The sequence below is a fragment of the Geotrypetes seraphini genome, chromosome 1 (assembly GCF_902459505.1).
Source record: "Geotrypetes seraphini chromosome 1, aGeoSer1.1, whole genome shotgun sequence".
Taxonomy (NCBI): Eukaryota; Metazoa; Chordata; class Amphibia; order Gymnophiona; family Dermophiidae; genus Geotrypetes; species Geotrypetes seraphini.
In genome coordinates, this window is record NC_047084.1 from 451,282,983 (window position 1) to 451,303,610 (window position 20,628).

The 20,628-nt window shown below is 47.1% G+C and overlaps 1 protein-coding gene across 1 annotated transcript; it reads left to right on the plus strand.

Moving 5' to 3' along the window:
• The first annotated feature begins 1,332 nt into the window (after positions 1 to 1,332).
• Positions 1,333 to 19,780, plus strand: TREX2 (three prime repair exonuclease 2). Its single transcript, XM_033921210.1, has 2 exons — positions 1,333 to 1,449; positions 17,025 to 19,780. Exons 1-2 carry the CDS (start codon positions 1,367 to 1,369, stop codon positions 17,749 to 17,751), a joined length of 810 nt encoding a protein of 269 aa, XP_033777101.1. The 5' UTR covers positions 1,333 to 1,366; the 3' UTR covers positions 17,752 to 19,780.
• The last annotated feature ends 848 nt before the right edge of the window (positions 19,781 to 20,628 follow it).

Below are 20,628 nucleotides of genomic sequence, written 5' to 3' on the forward strand. Positions count from 1 at the left end.
CAGTCAAAGGACAAGAAGGCCCTGGAAACATAGTTAAAAGCACAGAAAAATAAAGTCACCAGCCAACAAAGGTAGGGAAAATGATTTTATTTTCAATATAGTGATTGAAATGTGTCAGTTTTGAGAAAGGTAAGATATTAAACTTTAAATGTGAGGACTGCAGAAAAAATAGTTAATGACAAGTTTGCATAAGGTAAAACTCTTTATAGTTTATAAATCTTTCCTTTAACTGTTAAAGAAAAGATTTATAAACTATAAAGAGTTTTCCCTCATGCAAAGTTGTCATTTCTTTAATAAGACATTAACTATTTTTTCTGCGGCCCTCCAAGTACCTACAAATCCAAAATGTGGCCCCACTAAGGGTTTGAGTTTGAGACCACTGTTCTAACTTTACTGCATGCACCCTCCTGCTCTCCCCTTCCAAGCCCTGCTCTTGCCGTCCAGACTCTCCTGCTCTGCCGCCTTCCCTGCAGTGTGAGCCCGTGGGTTTTAAGCGGGGCTGTACTGCGGCATGCAACAATGTTTTAAACCCGCGGGCTCGCACTGCAGGGAAGGCAGCAGAGAGAGTCACAATTTCTCTTCCTGCACCCTGAAACTTTTCGGTTGTTGGAGCTCAGGGCAGAAAGCAGAGCAGGGACAGGAGCCGCATGTTTTTATTCCCCTGATGCTGCAAACCTCTTCCTACAGATCGGGGCAGAGAGCAGGGCTGGAAGATTGGGGCGAGCAGGCAGGATACATGGGGCAGAGCAGGGCGACCAGGCAGGAGACAAGAGATCTGGGCAGAGCAGGGCAGAGATTCGGGGCAGAGCAGGCAGAAGAGATTGCAGAGAGCAGGACTTCCAGAGTCGGAAAGACGTTTTCGACTGGTCCCAAGCAGTCGCTTCTTCAGTTTATCGGCCAGACCAGTCGGATGTGAAATTTTGTGTTGTGAATCGCGTCCCTGCCTACTTTGCATGCATTTCATCTCATTTGCATGCACGGATTCAAAGCGGATCGCAGGAGAGGTTAGTGAATAGTGCAGGAGGGAAATCTGGTTGCAAAGGGGTCACAAACCGATCGGTACACGATCAGTTTGCTTTGTGAAGCTAGCCCTAAGTGCAAGCTTCTGCAATTCTTGAAACGTCAGAGTTCCGCCTTTTAAAAAAAGAAACGAGGAATGGAGAAAGAGGAACTTTTTGTAGAGCTGACAGTCTGAAAACTAAAACTTGTACAGCAGCTCTGAAAACTCATATTCCACTTTCTGTTCCTCTGGTGAATTGTTTTCAGCCCGTCAACTGAATGCCTGTCACTGACTGTATGAGATCTGAGTTGTCTCTTCTGGGATAGCCACACCTCTCCAGGGGATGGGTTCAGAACTTGCCCTAACATGTTAATGTTCAAATGCACTCACCAGCCACAGAGACTTCAGGCTGGAGCTTCAGCATCACCTGTCCTGGTACCTGCTCCCAGGTAAGCGCTGCACTGGCTGTGTTAAGGGACAGAGAAGGGAAACACTCTTCAGCAATAAAAATATCTATGTAAGCTGGAGAGTCGTAGCTCTGAGAGATTTAAAAAGAAACCACACATAGGCTCCTATCTTCTCGTTCCCATTTCTCCAGACTTTGCCTTGATTTTCTCGGTGATAATAACAACTTTATTTTATATACTGCAAATACCACAAGCAGTTCAGAGCGGTTTACAGGTGAAGAGACTACATATACAGCGATGTTACAGAAAAATATTGTCAAGTACATTGGTAACAAATATCAATTACATGGAGTGCCGAGAGAGGGTTGGTAAAAACGGAAAAAGAAAGATGTAGCATGATAAGAAATGCAGCCACCTCTGGGGTACTCGCAGAGTGTGTCTGCTCTCAAGAACCAGTTAGAAACTGTGTGTCTCGGTCAGGACTATGGTACAGGCATGATAGCTGTAGCTTAGGGAAATGTACAAGCTTGTTCTGGGACTACTGAGGTAGAACCAAATTTAAACTCCGCACATGCATCTTTGACTTTTTAGTTCACCCTGATATATGACTGAATAGCTCCTGGTAGATGCAGATAACTGAGTCAGTAGTGTAGTGAGAATGAGAGGTGCCCAGGGAGGTGGTGACCCTCCCTTGCCCTCTTCTCCACCCCCACTCCTTCCCTGCCCCCCTCCCGCCACACGCATGCACCCACCCTTCCCCTGTACCTTTTTAATTTTCCTGGCGCGAGCAGCAACTCCACTAACTTGGTGTCAGCTTTCCCTCTGATGTCCTTTCCTTGGCGCAGGACCCAGAAGTGATGTCAGAGGGAGAGCTGGCGCAAGAAGCCGGTTGGAGTTGCTGCTTGCAACCAGCGAAGAGCTAGAGGCGTGGGGGAGAAGGAGTGGGAGGCGGAGAGGATTCCCTTCCCCCTTGCCCCCGCTCTATGCTACTGAACACCAACAGGTTCCACAGAATGCCAAGGGAAAGCCAAAAACAAATACAAAACTGTGGATTTGAGGTACTTGATGTCAGTTTATTGTAATGATTCTTTACAAATCATTCAGCTGGTGCAGGTAAGAAAGTATCACTATACAACACACATGAATGAACTGTGGTGCAGACCCAACACGGTTTTGACTCTGAACGCCTTCTTCAGGGGTCCTAAGGAAATATGTGTATATATAAATACGTAAACTGAGTGAAAAAGGTAGAATGTGAATAAAAATGAGAGATGAAACCAGCGGCACAATGCGCAGCGGCCTCAAAAAAGGCAAACAGAATGTTGGGCATTATCAAACACTACCAGAACCAAGGTATAGGACCAGAACCCGCTGTATAGGACCCCATCTGGAGTACTCGTTCAATACTGGTCGCCGTACCTTAAAAAGGATATGGTGACACTTGAGAGGGTCCAGAGAAGAGCAACAAAAATGATAAAGGGCATGGAGAACCTTCCTTATGCTGAGAGGCTGGAGAAGCTGGGGCTCTTTTCCCTGGAAAAGCGGAGACTTAGAGGGGATATGATAGAAACTTACAAGATTATGACGGGTATAGAGAAGGAAGAGAGGGATAGATTCTTCAGACTGGTGGGGGAAACAAAAACTAGAAGGCACTCAAAAAAATTGAAGGGACAAATGCTAGGAAGTTCTTCTTCACTCAGAGGGTGGTGGACACCTGAATTGTGCTTCCAGAAGAGGTGGTAGAGCAGAGTATGATTTGGGGTTTCAAAATGGGATTGGGCAAGTTCCTGAAGGAAAAGGAGATTGAAGGGTACAATTAGAGGGTTACCATACAGTACAAAATGCTTTGGAGCATTAGATCACTTACAGGTCATTGACCTGGGGGGCCGCCGTAGGAGCGGACTGCTGGGCATGATGGACCAGTGGTCTGTCTCGGCAGTAGCGTCGAATATGCAAAGCTAAGTACTTTTAGCATATATTAAAAATAATTCTTATATAAAAAATTATTTAAAATAATTAAAAAACGTTTATGTGGTCCGATGACGAGTGGGAGCGTAAAGCCCCGCACAATGAGATGGTTTGAGAGTGTGGTGGCCCGCTGAGGACCTGAAGAAGTTGTTGTTAAGCCAGATAGAATGAAGTTTGGCAAATCGGTAAGATAACATCTTGCTGAGGCAGACTGACAAAGGAAACACAAACACTCAGGCTTAGAGTCGAGAGGAGGCGCTCCAAATGAATGGTCTCTCCCTCTTTTTATTGAGAATCATATCTCCATTAATTACTTAGTTAATGCTCTACAAGGTTATAATTTCATAATGCATTTACAGTGAGGATTAAACCATTGTTTATCTATATCATGTGTGTCATAAAGTTACTATCTCACGTGACATATGAATACATAATAACAGTTACACTAAAGCGATTCCCAATGTGTACCTTTCTGATATGTCTCAAATCTTACTATGGCATGTGACAGTCCAAAGGTTATAATGCATGCTTCTTAAGCTCTCTTGATTAGCCTTGCTCAGGTAAAGTCTGATTGTTGCCCATATAAGGGATGCTTAAACAAGATAAGAGAAAAAGGATAAATGTATGTCTGTTAATATGTGGCAAGAGAGGGGGGGATGCCTTAGCCTTCTGCTCAAGGTGCAACCCTTGTCCTTGCTTAGAATGTATACGTGGCAGGAGGGAGAGGGAGAGGAAATGAGAAACAGGGCCTCAGAACCAAACCCAGGCCTCGATCCGCACACAGGGCCTAAGTCGGTGTGCTGACCTGGCCTGCGCTCAGAACCGCCTGCGTGTGGACCCCGCCAGTGTTCTGATGCCCTGGATCAGAACTTATCAGATCTCCATCCCTACATGGGGGTGGAGAGGAGGAGAGGCACTGGTGCCCCCTGTGAAGAACACACCAAGGGCAGTTCCCCTCCCCCTTACTATGCCACAGAGGTGAGTGCATTTCCTGCATAGCAGAGGCTAGTGGAGGCAAAGTGAGTGACTCAGTCAGGGCTGGCTTAATCATTCAGCAGACTAGGCAGCGGCTTCTGCAATGGGGGGTGCAATGGTAAAGAGCAGCTGCACTCAAGGCAAAACACTAGATCCTAACAGTCAGACCAACTCAAAAAACCTGCAAGTATGTATTTTTACCTAAAGAACATAAGAATTGCCATAGTAACATAGTAGATGACGGCAGATAAAGACCCAAATGGTCCATCCAGTCTGCCCAACCTGATTCAATTTAAATTATTTTTTTAATTTTTTCTTCTTAAGATTATACGATTGGTATTATTGCTGTATATTAAGTGATATTCTCAATGTGCAAATGTGTTTATGTATTATCACACTTATTGTACGTATAAAAATGAATAAATATTTACAAAAAATAAATAAATAAATAAATAATTTTTTTCTTTTTAGCTATTTCTGGGCAAGAACCCAAAGCTCTACCCGGTACTGTGCTTGGGTTCCAACTGCCAAAATCTCCGTCAAAACCTACTCCAGCCCATCTACACTCTCCCAGCCATTGAAGCCCTCTCCAGCCCATCCTCCCCCAAACGGCCATATACAGACACAGACCGTGCAAGTCTGCTCACTACTGGCCTTAGTTCAATATTTAATATTTTCTTATTCTAGATCCTCTGTGTTCATCCCACGCTTCTTTGAACTCAGTCACCATTTTCCTCTCCACCACCTCTCTCAGGAGCGCATTCTAAGCATCCACCTTCCTCTCCGTAAAGTAGAATTTCCTAACATTGCTCTTGAATCTACCACCCCTCAACCTCAAATTATGTCCTCTGGTTTTACCATTTTCCTTTCTCTGGAAAAGACTTTGTTCTACGTTAATACCCTTCAAGTATTTGAATGTGAATCGTATCTCCTCTGTCCCTCCTTTCCTCTAGGGTATACTTATTCAGGGCTTCCAGTCTCTCCTCATACGTCTTCTTGCACAAGCCTCCTATCATTTTCGTCGCCCTCCTCTGGACCGCTTCAAGTCTTCTTACGTCCTTCGCCAGATACGGTCTCCAAAACTGAACACAATACTCCAAGTGGGGCCTTACCAATGACCTGTACAGGGGCAAAACACTTTCTTCCTTCTACTGGCTACGCCTCTCTTTATACAGCCCAGCATCCTTCTGGCAGAAGCCACCACCTTGTCACAGTGTTTTTTCGCCTTTAGATCTTCGGACACTATCACCCCAAGGTCCCTCTCCCCGTCCGTGCATATCAGCTTCTCAACTCCCAGCATATACGGTTCCTTCCGATTATTAATCCCCAAATGCATTACTCTGCATTTCTTTGCATTGAATTTTAGTTGCCAGGCATTAGACCATTCCTCTAACTCTTGCAGATCCTTTTTCATATTTTCCACTCCCTCTTCGGTGTCTACTTTGTTACAAATCTTGGTATCATCTGCAAAAAGGCACACTTTTCCTTTTAACCCTTCAGCAATGTCATTCACAAACATATTGAACAGGATCGGCCCCAGCACTGAACCCTGAGGGACTCCACTAGTCACCTTTCCTTCCTTCGAGCGACTTCCATTAACCACCACCCTCTGGCGTCTGTCCGACAGCCAGTTTCTGACCCAGTTCACCACTTTGGGTCCTAACTTCAGCCCAGGAATTCTATGAGCATCAGAGCTAATAGTCTTTGAAAGCTTACCTTTTTCTAGAGGCTTTTAGTAATATCTGAGAAGACGTGAGGGTTGATAAACTGTGCATTGTAGTTTATTTTAATTTTTGAAAAGTATATTGGAATTTTTTAGTTTAATTTTGTACTGTCTGATGTTGGTATGTGTTTGTTTATTAATTTATTTGTATGTATATTGTAACCCGCATAGATTGCTGTGATATGCGGGATATCAGCTTTTTAAATAAATACAATTCTAATCTAATCTAATCTTCAGTTTATATACTGGGTCATCTCCCAACGGAGCTCGACTCGGTTCACATATAATTAAGACTAGAGTACATAAGGGGTCTTGTGCTAATCATGTCTCTCATAAAAAAGACTCTCCTACATAATAATTTTCAATTGATGTGAAAAGGAATCATAATAATTTGATGAATGTGCAGGTACTCGTCGACTTACGACCGTAATTGGTTCCGACTGACAGGTCGTAAGTTGATCGGGACGTAAGTCGACCTATGTTAGACTAAATTAAGAATACTGTATTAGACTGGGTAATGATATTGTAATCATCTTAAAGTAATAGTTTATCAAGATTTTCTTACTTTCTAAGTCAAGTACAACACAATCCCATTGTGGTGAACATTCGTTGTGGCGCCGCCTCCTCTTTATATTATTACTGCTGCGTAGCGAGACTTGGGAGTGCGGGAGACTGGGGCTGCTAACAGCTGGCGGGAGAAACTGTAGTAAACGCGTCGTAAAGTCGAACAGTCGTAACTTGAATAGGTCGTAAGTCGACAAGTACCTGTATTAACAAAGAACATTACAGAACCATGATATTCCAGAAAGACAACACTCGGCTTATTCCTCCCGACAGGAACTGCCTCCATTTCACTTAATCATCAGTAGCTTCATCAGGAGTAAATTGTCTCAAATGACCCTTTTGTTAAAGAAATTAATTGGTCTGTCTGTCAGAATGCCATTCATGCTGTTTGCAGACTAAGTCAAAAAGAAATGCAGGGGTAACTTGTTCAAATGAAAATAACTATCGAGTGACTAAAGAGGTCAATAGAACAAAAAATAAAGTCACCACTGATTCATCAATACACTTAGAAAACTTATTTTATGTTTAGAACTCTGCTCAGAGACATGAAGGCTGATTACTCGGCCTCACCTACCAATCATTGCAGTGTTCAAAAAAAAGATTATTAATTTAAAGTACTTATTAATGCGCTAGCCAAAAAGCTATGCTGAACATATAAATGCTTTCATGAGGTTTATAATGATGAAAGAAAACTTAACTTTGAATAGTCACTATTCAAAGTTAAGTTTTCTTTCATCATTATAAACCTCATGAAAGCATTTATATGTTCAGCATAGCTTTTTGGCTAGCGCATTAATAAGTACTTTAAATTAATAATCTTTTTTTTGAACACTGCAATGATTGGTAGGTGAGGCCGAGTAATCAGCCTTCATGTCTCTGAGCAGAGTTCTAAACATAAAATAAGTTTTCTAACTTTATTTTTTGTTCTATTCATGCTGTTTGAGCTTTGATTTTTGCACTTTCATCACTGGGTCATACTTTTATTTCAGTTTCAAATTCCTGGAGAAAGAGTTCATAAATCAGTGGCTCTCAAACCTGGCCTTGGAGGCACCCCAGTCAGGGAGAGGTGCTCAAAGCTGCACTTTCTTCCCATGTATGTAAAAAGCCTGCACTTAACTTTCCAAATGTGTAACAGCGGTCAATCCAAATGAGAAACGCATAAAGTCTACATGTAGCTCGGTACAGCAGCACCTAGCACAAGCACAGAACAATCTTGCAGTAACAGTCAATGTTCTGCACATGCTCCCCCAGAAAACCAGAACAATTACAACTGCATCTGCTGTAAAGTAAACTTTTTTGTATTCATCACAAACAGACGTCATATTTGCATCCATCAAAGACGGTCATCGTATGTGTATGTCGACCGGCATTATATGTGCTAATGAGGATGTATCATTCCTATTCCACTACTTTACGGTTACTCCACCACACTCGTACAGATATATTGTGCACTTCCAAATTCTATATTTTTTTTTTAAAGCAAGCACACAGCTTTTGTGCTACACAAGCACACACACTGATGGCATATTTATCAAACACATTGACATATGACCAGAAAATGACTGTAGGCTGCTCTGTCGAGAAGTCGCCCTTATGCAACGACAGCTCAGATCTGCTGGGGAATTTTCAATGTTACAGGTAGGCACTCCTTTCTGAGCTCATGTAAACAGAATCTGCATAGCATTTTCATCCACTGAACATAAGCAATGCCTCTGCTGGGTCAGACCTGAGGTCCATCATGCCCAGCAGTCCGCTCACACGGCGGCCCAACAGGTCCAGGACCTGTGCAGCAATCCTCTATCTATACCCTTCTATCCCCTTTTCCAGCAGGAAATTGTCCAATCCTTTCTTGAACCCCCAGTACCGTACTCTGCCCTATTACGCTCTCTGGAAGCGCATTCCAGGTGTCCACCACACCACACTGCTTTCGTGAATGGGAAAAGCTGTGCCAAGGCCCTTTGTGCAGTGGGCACACAACAACGCGGCTGTTAAACTGGTTAAAAACAGTCGTTCTGGGGCGTTGAAAGTCCGGTTTGCTGTGAGCATCTCCCGTGTCAGGCTTTCAGGACATCCACAAAGAATATTCATGAGAGAGATTTTGCATGCAGTCAGTGGTGTAACAAGGGAGGGAGGAGCCTGGGGCGGTGGCACCTGGCATCGCCGTGCTGTGTGCCTCCTACTGTTTCCCGCCGCTTAAACACTCCTAGGTACCTCTTGAAATGTTTACCGGCACAAGCAACATCTTCCACCTGCTGGTCCCGCTGGCCTCAAATTTCTTTTGACAACTTATTCTTATTTTACATTTAGGGATCCCTTTATCAAGCTTCGGTAGGGGTTTAATGCGTGTTAAACCGCCTGTCGCGCTAGCCGCTAACGCCTGCATTGAGCAGGCATTTGTTGTTTAGCTGGCTGCGGGGGTTAGCATGTGATGAAATGTCCGTGCTAACCCCGTTAGCGTGGCTTGATAAAAGGACCATTAGAAAATCATTAAAAACAAATTTATTTGATAAGCTAGAATGATGATTTTAATTCTGATGTGTTTTATTATTTTTTCCTTGACAATTTTAATCTTTTTAGATTGTGTTTCAATTAGAGTTGATCCAGTTTTTAGAGGAATTAGCTGCAGGCTGTTAATATACTATGCATCTTTTTCATTAGATTTTAGGATTTTAAATTGAATATTACACTGCTGTATTGATTGTTATGATGTATTATTATTGTGGAACTGTATAATTTTCACTGAACTGCTCAGTTTTCTTCTTGTTGTGAACTGCCCAGAACTGTTGGTGGGGCAGTATATAAGAAAATAAATTATTATTATTATTATTATCACATCCTGGTCCTGTGACCAGGAAGTGACATCGGAAGAGAGCCGAGGCCGATGCGAACAGGAGATAGAAGATGTTGCTTGCGCCAGCAAACATTTTTAGAGGTACAAGGGGGGGGGGGTTAGGGTTAGGATAGTTTGCATCCTCCACCCTCCCATTACTACCCCACTGCAGGCAATGGAGGTAGTGTTTGCAAATCTCTCTGATGAAAACGCAATGGACAGATTCAAAATAAACTTAAAGACCTTCCTCTTCAAAGACGCCTATGATAAGTAGACGTCTGATCTCATTAGAAGGAAGAGCATATCCCTTTCCCTGTGTATTGACCTTCTATGAACATAAGAACATAAGAATTGCTGCTGTTGGGTCAGACCAGTGGTCCATCGTGCCCAGCAGTCCGCTCGCGCGGCGGCCCTCTGGTCAAAGAACAGTGCCCTAATTGAGATTGGCCCTACCTACGTACGTTCCGGTTCAGCAGAAACTTGCTAAACTTCGTCTTATCCCAGGACAAGCAGGCAGCATATTCTTAACACATGGGTGACGTCACCGACGGAGCCCTCGGTACGGACCTTTTTAACTAGAAGTTTCTAGTTGGCCGCACCGCGCGTGCGCGAGTGCCTTCCCGCCCGACGGAGGAATGCGTGGTCCCCAGTTTCTTCGTTTCCGCGGAGCGAAGAAGACGCGTGTATTTTTTCAACGGCCGTTGAAATCACTTTTTGCCTTCCCGCTCGCGCTTTTGTTCTCAATTTTTTCTCCTTCTACCTTCGGGTTTCCTTTTTATTTGAATTGCAAAAAAAAAAAAAAAAAAAAAAAAAAAAAAAAAACTTTGATTTTTCCTTTTTCTTTCGTTTTTGCCCCGGCGGGGCCTGTTGCCATTATACAGGCCTCGGACTTCGATTTTGCGGAGGCTATCTTCCCCTTCATGCCCCCGCAGGTCGGTTTTAAGAAGTGCCAGCGGTGTGCACGCCCGATCTCCGTATCTGACCCACATAATTGGTGTTTGCAGTGCCTGGGTCCGGAGCATCGGGCGGACTCCTGCACCCGCTGTGCCACTTTGCAAAAACGAACTCTTAAAAACCGAAGAATCCAGCAAACCCTTCTCTTCGGCACCGAGTCGGCGATGGATTCCTCACCTTCAACGGCGGTACCGCAAAAATCGGCACCGTCAAGCTCGACACCGACCGACCCCGCATCGGCGCCGCTGGCGCCAGGTAAGCCGGCTAAGAAGCCTTCCTCTTCCCTCGAGCGCCCTCCTGCTACGGTGGCGACACCGTCTCTACCGGCATCGCACCGGTCCCGTAAACGCTCCGCCCCGATATCGGTGAGTGCCTCGTCATCGGCCTCCTCATCGCCGGGGCGTGGAGCGGCATCCAAGGAACCGAAGAAAAAGAAAGCGGTTCCGATGCCACCCCTAGATGACCGTATCTCGGCCATTCTACAAACTCAGCTTCAGGAGCAGTTGAAGAAACAACTTGAACAACTGCTACCCTCTATCCTGGCACCGCTCCTTCCGGTACCAGACCGGCCCGAGCCCCGCACCGAGCCCCCGGTGTCCACTCCTTCGGTACCGGTAAACACCTCTATGCCGATCCTTTCAGCCCAACAACTTCATGATGATCCAGTGGTTCATTCTCAACCCACAGTGGATCCTCCTCGGCACCAGGCGGTACGGCACTCTTCTCGGGACCGAGAACGACGCCGATCGTCCTCCCCCGGTACCGTTTCGGTGCGCTCTGGTAAATCTTTGTCCAAGACTCGCCACACCGCACCCTCCACCCCGGTGTCCCGACATGCACCAGAGGTCAGGGACCCTGATTTATGGGAGGAGACTCCCCTCGGTACCGAGGAGGATCCCTCCTCATCTGATGAGGAACCATCGGCACCTGATGCCACCTCTAAACCTGAACAGTCCTCTTTTTCTAAATTTCTGAGGGAAATGTCTGCTGCTCTGTCCCTTCCCCTGGAATCTGACTCCAAAAAGTCCCAAGCCTTTTTAGAAGCCTTAGACTTTGAGCAACCTCCTAAGGAGTTCCTCAAGCTTCCCGTGCATGACATCCTACGGGAGACTTTCTACAAAAACTTGGAAAATCCCCTCACGGTACCGGGTGCTCCCCGTAAACTGGACAACCTTTACCGTGTCATCCCTATTCCTGGATTCGACAAATCTCAATTGCCCCATGAGTCCCTTCTGGTGGAATCCACCTTGAAAAAGACTCAGGGCTCCAGTGTCTATGCCTCTACCCCTCCTGGCAGAGAAGGTAAGACCATGGACAAGTTTGGCAAGAGGCTTTACCAAAATGCCATGCTTGCCAACAGGGCAAACAACTATTCCTTCCATTTTTCCTTCTATCTCAAACACTTGGTCCAACAGCTGTCTGCCCTCCAGAAGTACCTACCTGAGCGCAAGGTCCCGCTATTCCAACAGCACATCTCTGGCCTTCTCCAAATGCGCAAGTATATGGTCCGCTCAATATACGACTCCTTCGAGCTCACCTCTCGGGCCTCTGCCATGGCTGTAGCCATGCGTCGCTTGGCCTGGCTCAGAGTCTCCGACCTGGACATCAACCACCAGGACCGTCTGGCCAACGCCCCCTGTCTCGGGGATGAGCTTTTTGGAGAGTCACTGGATTCCACCACCCAGAAACTCTCTGCCCATGAGACCAGGTGGGACACCCTGATCAAGCCGAAAAAGAAGGCACCGCCTACCCGACCTTATCGGCCACAAACATCTTATCAACGGAGGTTCTCAGCCAGGCCACTCAATCCGCCTCCCCAGCAATCTAGGCGGCCCCGTCAACAGCAACATCACGCTCAGGCTCGATCTCAGGCCTCTCAACCCTCTAAGCCTCCTCAGCCTACTAAACAAACTCAGCCCTTTTGACTCTTCTCTCCAGGGCATAGCCAGTCATCCACCCTTGCTACCTCTTCCACAACCCATCGGAGGTCGTCTCACCATTTTCTCCAGCCGTTGGGAAATCATTACATCGGACCAGTGGGTCCTCAACATCATCCGCCACGGCTACTCTCTCAACTTCCAGACTCTACCTCCGGACAACCTTCCCGTAGAGTCTGCTTCAAACTCATCTCAAACCCCCCTCCTCCTGAGGGAGGTTCAATCCCTCCTCCTTCTCAATGCCATCGAAGAAGTGCCTCCAGATCAAAGGGGGCAGGGATTCTACTCCCGCTACTTCCTGGTACCCAAAAAGACGGGAGACCTCCGTCCCATTCTCGATCTCAGGGACCTCAACAAGTGTCTGGTCAAGGAGAAGTTCAGAATGCTCTCCCTTGCCACGCTCTACCCTCTGCTTTCTCAACACGACTGGCTATGTTCCCTGGACCTCAAAGAGGCCTACACTCACATCTCCATCAATCAAAATTCTCGCCGCTACCTGCGGTTCCAGGTACTGCACCATCACTATCAGTACAAGGTGCTACCGTTCGGCCTCGCTTCCTCACCCAGGGTCTTCACCAAGTGCCTTATAGTGGTAGCGGCCTTCCTCAGATCTCACAACCTCCAGGTGTTCCCCTACTTGGACGATTGGTTGGTGAAAGCACCTTCATCTCAACTCGTGCTACAAGCCACTCATCACACCATCTCTCTCCTCCACCTCCTGGGGTTCGAGATCAACTACCCCAAGTCGCACTTGCTTCCCACCCAGCGACTTCAATTCATTGGAGCAGTTCTGGACACCACGCTAATGAGGGCCTTTCTCCCCTCCGATCGCCAGCGGACCCTGCTCCATCTCTGCCGTCAGGTACTCATGCACCCCTCCATCCCTGCCCGACAGATGATGGTTCTACTGGGTCACATGGCCTCGACGGTGCATGTCCTTCCTCTGGCACGCCTCCACCTTCGTACGCCTCAGTGGACTCTCGCCAACCAATGGTCACAGACTACGGACCTTCTTTCTCATCCCATCTCTGTGACATCATCTCTTCAGCAATCTCTCCAATGGTGGTTGAACTCCTCAAATCTTTCCAGGGGTCTGCTTTTTCATCTGCCCCCCCACTCTATGATCATCACCACAGATGCGTCCCCCTACGCATGGGGAGCTCACCTAGGAGATCTACGCACCCAGGGTCTGTGGACCCCACAGGAGCGTCGTCATCACATCAATTTCCTGGAACTCAGAGCCATGTTCTACGCTCTCAAGGCTTTCCAACATCTCCTCTGCCCTCAAGTCCTCCTCCTCTGCACGGACAATCAAGTCGCCATGTACTACATAAACAAGCAAGGCGGTACCGGATCTCGCCCCCTCTGTTTGGAGGCTCTGCGCATCTGGACCTGGGCCACGGACCGCAATCTCTTTCTCAGGGCGGTCTATATCCAGGGCGAACAGAACTCTCTGGCCGACAATCTCAGTCGCATCCTTCAACCCCACGAGTGGACGTTGGACCCCCCGACTCTGCTCTCCGTCTTTGCTCGATGGGGCACTCCGCAGGTGGACCTCTTTGCAGCTCCTCACAATCATCAACTGCCCCTATTCTGCTCCAGACTCTTCTCTCCTCACCGTCTGGCCCCGGATGCATTCCTGCTCGATTGGAGGGATCGGTTCCTGTATGCCTTCCCTCCACTTCCTCTGATGTTGCGGACCTTGTCCAAACTCCGCAAGGACAACGCCACCATGATTCTCATCGCACCTCGGTGGCCTCGCCAACACTGGTTCTCCCTCCTGCTCCAACTCAGCTCCAGGGAGCCCATTCCTCTTCCTGTGTTTCCTACTCTACTTACGCAACAGCATCAGTCTCTGCTACATCCCAATCTGTCTTCGCTCCACCTGACAGCTTGGTTTCTCTCGGGCTGACCTCTCCGGAGAACCTATCTCAACCGGTCCGCCTCATTTTGGACGCGTCCAGGAAACCGGCCACTCTCCAATGTTACCATCAGAAGTGGACCAGATTTTCCTCCTGGTGTCTCCGGCATCATCAGGAACCCACCTCCTTAGCGGTGGAAACTATCTTGGAATATTTGCTCTCTCTGTCCAACGCTGGCCTCAAAACTACCTCCATCAGAGTCCACCTCAGCGCCATCACTGCGTTTCACGAGCCTATTTTTGGAAAACCTCTCACGGCTCATCCTCTGGTTTCCAGATTCATGAGAGGCCTCTTCAACATCAAACCGCCTCTCAAGCCTCCTCCTGTCGTCTGGGACCTGAATGTGGTTCTCTCAGCTCTTATGAAACCTCCGTTTGAGCCTCTTGCCACTACTTCTCTCAGGCTTCTAACCTGGAAGGTGCTTTTCCTAATTGCCATCACCTCTGCCAGGAGGGTTAGCGAACTACATGCACTGGTTGCCGACCCACCTTTCACTGTTTTTCACCATGACAAGGTTGTTTTGCGTACCCACCCTAAATTCCTTCCCAAGGTGGTCTCAGCTTTTCACCTCAACCAGTCCATTGTGCTGCCCGTCTTCTTCCCTAAGCCTCACTCGCATCCTGGGGAACAGGCGTTGCACACGCTGGATTGTAAGCGTGCCCTTGCTTACTATCTTGATCGTACCGGAGCTCACCGAACAGCCCCTCAGCTCTTTTTGTCTTTCGACCCCAACCGTTTGGGTCGTCCTGTCTCCAAACGGACACTTTCAAATTGGCTTGCTGCCTGTATTGCTTTCTGCTACGCTCGGGCCGGTCTCTCACTGGAAGGAACTGTCACGGCCCACAGAGTCCGAGCTATGGCTGCTTCCGTGGCTTTCCTCCGCTCCACGCCCATCGAGGAAATCTGCAAGGCGGCCACTTGGTCCTCAGTTCACACGTTCACTACTCACTACTGTCTGGATGCATTCTCCAGACGGGATGGACACTTCGGCCAATCTGTGTTACAAAATTTATTTTCCTAATGGCCAACCATCCCACCTCCCTCTTTGTTAGCTTGGAGGTCACCCATGTGTTAAGAATATGCTGCCTGCTTGTCCTGGGATAAAGCACAGTTACTTACCGTAACAGGTGTTATCCAGGGACAGCAGGCAGATATTCTTAAGTCCCACCCACCTCCCCGGGTTGGCTTCTTAGCTGGCTTATCCTAACTGGGGACCACGCATTCCTCCGTCGGGCGGGAAGGCACTCGCGCACGTGCGGTGCGGCCAACTAGAAACTTCTAGTTAAAAAGGTCCGTACCGAGGGCTCCGTCGGTGACGTCACCCATGTGTTAAGAATATCTGCCTGCTGTCCCTGGATAACACCTGTTACGGTAAGTAACTGTGCTTTGAATCCCTGGAGGGTGTTTTCCCTTATAACAGCCTCTGGGAGAGAGTTCCAGCTTTCTACCACTCTCTGGGTGAAGAAGAACTTCCTTACGTTTGTATGGAATCTATCCCCTTTCAACTTTAGAGAGTGCCCTTTCGTTCTCTCTACCTTGGAGAGGGTGAACAACCTGTCCTTATCTACTAAGTCTATTCCCTTCAGTACCTTGAATGTTTCGATCATGTCCCCTCCCAATCTCCTCTGTTCGAGGCCCAGTTTCTCCACTCTCTCACTGTACGGCAACTCCTCCAGCCCTTTAACCATTTTAGTCGCTCTTCTCTGGACCCTTTCGAGTAGTACCGTATCCTTCTTCATGTACGGCGACCAGTGCTGGATGCAGTACTCCAGGTGAGGGCGTACCATGGCCTGGTACAGCGGCATGATAACCTATGTCTTTCTTTACTATCATAAATTGTATTTCTCCCTCAACCCACATGTATCCTGTACATCATCGAAGTCTTATTGTCAAATGTCTTCCCTTTGATTTTAATAGTTATGATTTTGTACACCGCTTAGACAATTTTTTTTAAGCGGTATATCAAATTTTAAATAAAACTTGGAAAACTTATTCGAGCTTGATTTGCCACCTTATACCAATTCGCAGATCAAAGCAGTTTACACTTTCAATAATAAGCTTAAAAAGGAATAGAAAAGAACCAGAAGATAGAAAAGAAGTGTTGGATAGTAAAGCAATCATTCACAACAAGCACAAACATGATTTGATCAGGCCAAAGAGAGAGCAGTTTTAGAAGCAAAAGGAATAGGAGCTTAAGGGAAGGGATCAGGTTTGTTAAAGTTTATCCCTGCTTATCTGTAAGCTTAAGTAGCATGAAATCTTGACACTTTTTGGGTCTCTACCAAGTACTTGTGACCTGGATTGGCCACTGTTGGATACTGGGCTAGATGGACCCAAAAGGGTAGCTTTTATGTATAAATGACATTTGGAAACTGCCTTCATAATATGTGTGTACATGAAACAAAGTTTAATATTAAAAAGTATGATGGTTTGTACAGGAACTTTCTGTGAGGAGAGGTGTTTGGTGATCATAATTGCCAAATTTAACTCAAAATCTTGGAGGGAGGAGTTAGGGGCCTGAAAGATAATCAAGGTGAGGAGGGCGGAGCTAATGATTCATCTGGTGTATTGCACTGGCTTTGGACTCTGGTGTCACTTCATATTTCCTGGATCCACCCTTGAATGGCAGCTCCATGAATCACCTACACCAGGAAGCTGTTATGCCTGTGCTCTGACTTGTGGTACAGCCGGGCAGGTTACAAGATAATAATAGCTAACTTCTATCTTTATCTCTCTTTTTCTAGTGTCATCAAAATGGCCCAAGCCTTCCAAACCTACATCTTCCTGGATCTGGAGGCCACTGGCCTGAATAATGACCATCCTAAGGTGACAGAGATTTGTCTAATAGCTGTGAACTTGCACTCACTGCAAAACCCAGAAAAAGATGAGGCAGGGGACCTGCTCCCACCTCGTGTCTTGGATAAGATCTGCCTTTGTGTGGATCCATTAATACCTCTGACACCGAATGCGGCCCAGATTACAGGGCTGAGCAATGAAAACCTCAGCAATAACCGAAAGCAGAGCTTCAGCTCGAGCCTGGTGGGGCTACTTCGAGGTTTCCTGGAGCGACAGGTCCAGCCCGTCTGCCTGGTGGCTCATAATGGCTTCTTTTATGACTTTCCACTGCTGAAGGCCGAGCTGCAACATGTGCAGGGGGACATTGGGGTTTCCCTTGCATGCCTGGACTCTTTTCAGGCTCTGAGAGGCATGGATAAGGCACAGACTAGCTCTGTCATCAAAAGCAAGGGTTACTACACACTATCAGAGGTGTATCGGCGCTGCTTCAGGAAGGAGCCTCAGCAGTCGCACTACGCAGAGGGAGACGTCCTAACGCTTCTCATGATCTTCCTGCACAAGGCTCCAGACTTCTTGCACTGGGCTAGCAACCACTGTCGGAGCTGGGAGGATATTGAACCAATGTATAACCCACAAACTTCAGGGAAGAGGAAGATATCACAGCACACTCTGTGACCATGTCAGCAAGCTGATTCGCTCCATAGTTTTATTCTTTTTTAAAATCTACAAGAAGAAAGGGGAGAGAGGAAGAACAGAAAAATGGAATCTTAAGATTGAAATATAAAGAAACATGGCAGCCATGTTAGTCTGTGTGTGACAAGGTTATTATACTGTTATATTTGACTAATAATGTATTTCTTGGGGGAATTTCTGAGAGGTCATCAGGTCACAATAAAATGGGCAGAAAAGACAGAGGATGATGTCTGAATATACAGGGACTTACATTTACAGGCGTGGCAATAAAGGGAAGGAGCTACCTATCACTGTGTTTATCACTCTGCTAATTCATTCTTTCTTGTCTTCCCACCCCTCCTAATGTAATCGGTGTTTTGCTGGTAGGCTCAGGCAACCTCACCTTTTATTTTGAGCTGATAAAGGCAGTGCAACTCTAGAACAGATGCTCAAGGGATTAGCGTAAGTGGATGATCACAGAGTTAGATCAGGAGAGAGTACAGTCATGCACTTTGATAAACTTAGATTCTCCTAGGACAAGCAGGATGCGTCAGCCACATATGGGTGTTGTCCCAACAGCTCCCAATTTGCGGTACAGTCATGCACTTTGATAAACTTAGATTTCAGCAACACTCTGTAACCCAGTTTTGCGTAAATCAAGCAGCCTAGGTGTGGTTCCACAGGTGACTGGCAAGAAGGAAAAGCAACTGATTGTGATCATCAGATGCAGGTGACCAGAAATGTGCCACAAGGTATCGTCCGCCTGGGGAGGGTTTTCTTTAGCAGAAACTCAAAGGGCAATATAACAATTTATTATTTCTATAGTGCTACCAGGCACACACAGTGCTGCACATTGTACATGTAAGAGAGACAGTCTCTGCTCAGAAGAGCTTACAATCTAATTATGACAGACACATAGTACAAAAGGGGAATCAGAACAAGTGCTCATGTAGGGAATTAGAGGGGGGGGATGAGGTGGAATCAGGACAAAGGGGAATCTGAAGTTAGTGCTCAAGAAGGGAATTGGAGGGGGCTGAAGAAGTGGTAGAGGACCATTGAGGGAATGAAAGACAGATATTTTGGTAGGGTTAGGATTTAAACACAGCTTGAAATAGGTGGACTTTCAGTCTGGATTTGAATACCGCCAGAGACGGAGCCTGACGAACGAGCCAGGCAGGTTGTTCCAGGCATGCGGTGTAGCAAGACAGAAGGGATGGAGACTGGAGTTGGCACTGGCAATAAGTGAGAGAAAACCAATCTGATCTACACTAATAAAATTAAGGATTTGGAGAGCTAACATACTGTAAGAAATAAGTTATCCTTACCAAAGAACTCAGGAGAGACTGTGTGAAGCAGAATAATTCTCTCTTGCAAGACAGGGTGTCCATTCGCAAATGCAAAGTAGGCACACAAAGCACAGTATAAGCATTTATTATATAGTTCTTTATGGTCCCTCCTGCTCAAGTACTCATTGGTTAGAGTACCAGAGTTTGCAATCTATCAAATGTCTCCTTCTGGATTTCCATTTTCCATGCCTCTGTTTACTTCTCTCATTACTCTCATTCCTCTGACCCCCAACCCTATTTACCATTCCCCATATACGTATGGTCATTCACATGCTCATCCTTTGTGCTGCATTCTGTATCCTTCAATTTGTTATTTAATGCTGAGATGGGAATTTCTACAGTTACTGCAGGCATTGTATTCATGTCGTTACAGAAACTATCCTAAGAATGCCTCTCCCCCATCCCTCACTATTTCTACCAGCATCAGCAACAATTAACACTGCTATATGCAAACAGTACAAGTTTCCCTCTACTGTCTGTATATGTTATTACACTCTGCAATAATTAACACATATACCTGTTAGCAAAAATATATTAGTATATACACTCTACTATATTATATAGTTACTAGTGTTAAAGCCCGTTACATTAACGGGTGCTAGAAAGCAGCCCCCTTTCCCTCTCCCCCTCCAGTTCCTCCCTGACTGTCTCTCTGTGGCCCCCTTCTGTCTCCCCTCCCCCAAGCAAAGCTGTCTGCCTCCCAACACACCCCTCCCCCCAAAGCAGCCTCCTTTCCCTCTCCGCCTCCAGTTCCTCCCTGACTGTCTTTCCGTGGCCCCCCTTCTCTCTTCCCCCCCAAGCAAAGCTGCCTGCCTCCCAGCACACCCCTCCCCCAAAGCAGCCCCCTTTCCCTCTCCCCCTCCAGTTCCTCCCTGACTGTCTCTCTGTGACCCCTTCTGTCTCCCCTCCCCCAAGCAAAACTGTCTGCCTCCCAACACACCCCTCCCCCCAAAAAAGCCTCCTTTCCCTCTCCCCCTCCAGTTCCTCCCTGACTGTGTCTCCGTGGCCCCCCTTCTGTCTTTCCCCTGCCCCCAAGCAAAGCTGTCTGCCTCCCAGCACACCCCTCCCCCAAAGCAGCCCCCTTTCCCTCCCATCTGACCCTCCCTTCCCGCGGTGTGGCCAGCTCCCTTAGTCCCTTGCCGCCCACTTCCCGCGGTCCTGACAAACGTCCTGAATCCAGCAGCGGCTGCAGCACTCTAAACACATTGCTTCGCGGCCTTCTACTGGCCTGATTTGCTCTGCCATGTCGGGCAGAGCAAATCAGGGCAGTAGCAGGCCGCAAAGCAGCGTGTTTAGAGTGCTGCGGCCGCTGCTGGAATCAGGACGTTTGTCGGGACCGCAGGAAGAGAAGAGGAGCAGCGGCAAGAGACTAAGGGAGCCGAAGGGAGGGTGGGATGGGAGGCTGAATGGGGGTTTGGGTGTGCCGAGGAGAGGGGCGAAGACGACGCTGATTCTCTGCTGGCCAGAGAGAGAGAGAGAGAGAGATTCGCGCGCATGCGCACTCCTACCTGTGGTGCCCTACAGCCGCACAGAA

Coding starts and splice junctions, on each gene's coding strand:
- TREX2 (XM_033921210.1), top strand. CDS start 1,367: ATGTTAATGTTCAAATGCACTCACCAGCCACAGAGACTTCAGGCTGGA. Junction 1,450..17,024: donor GTCCTGGTACCTGCTCCCAG/GTAAGCGCTGCA, acceptor CTCTTTTTCTAG/TGTCATCAAAATGGCCCAAG.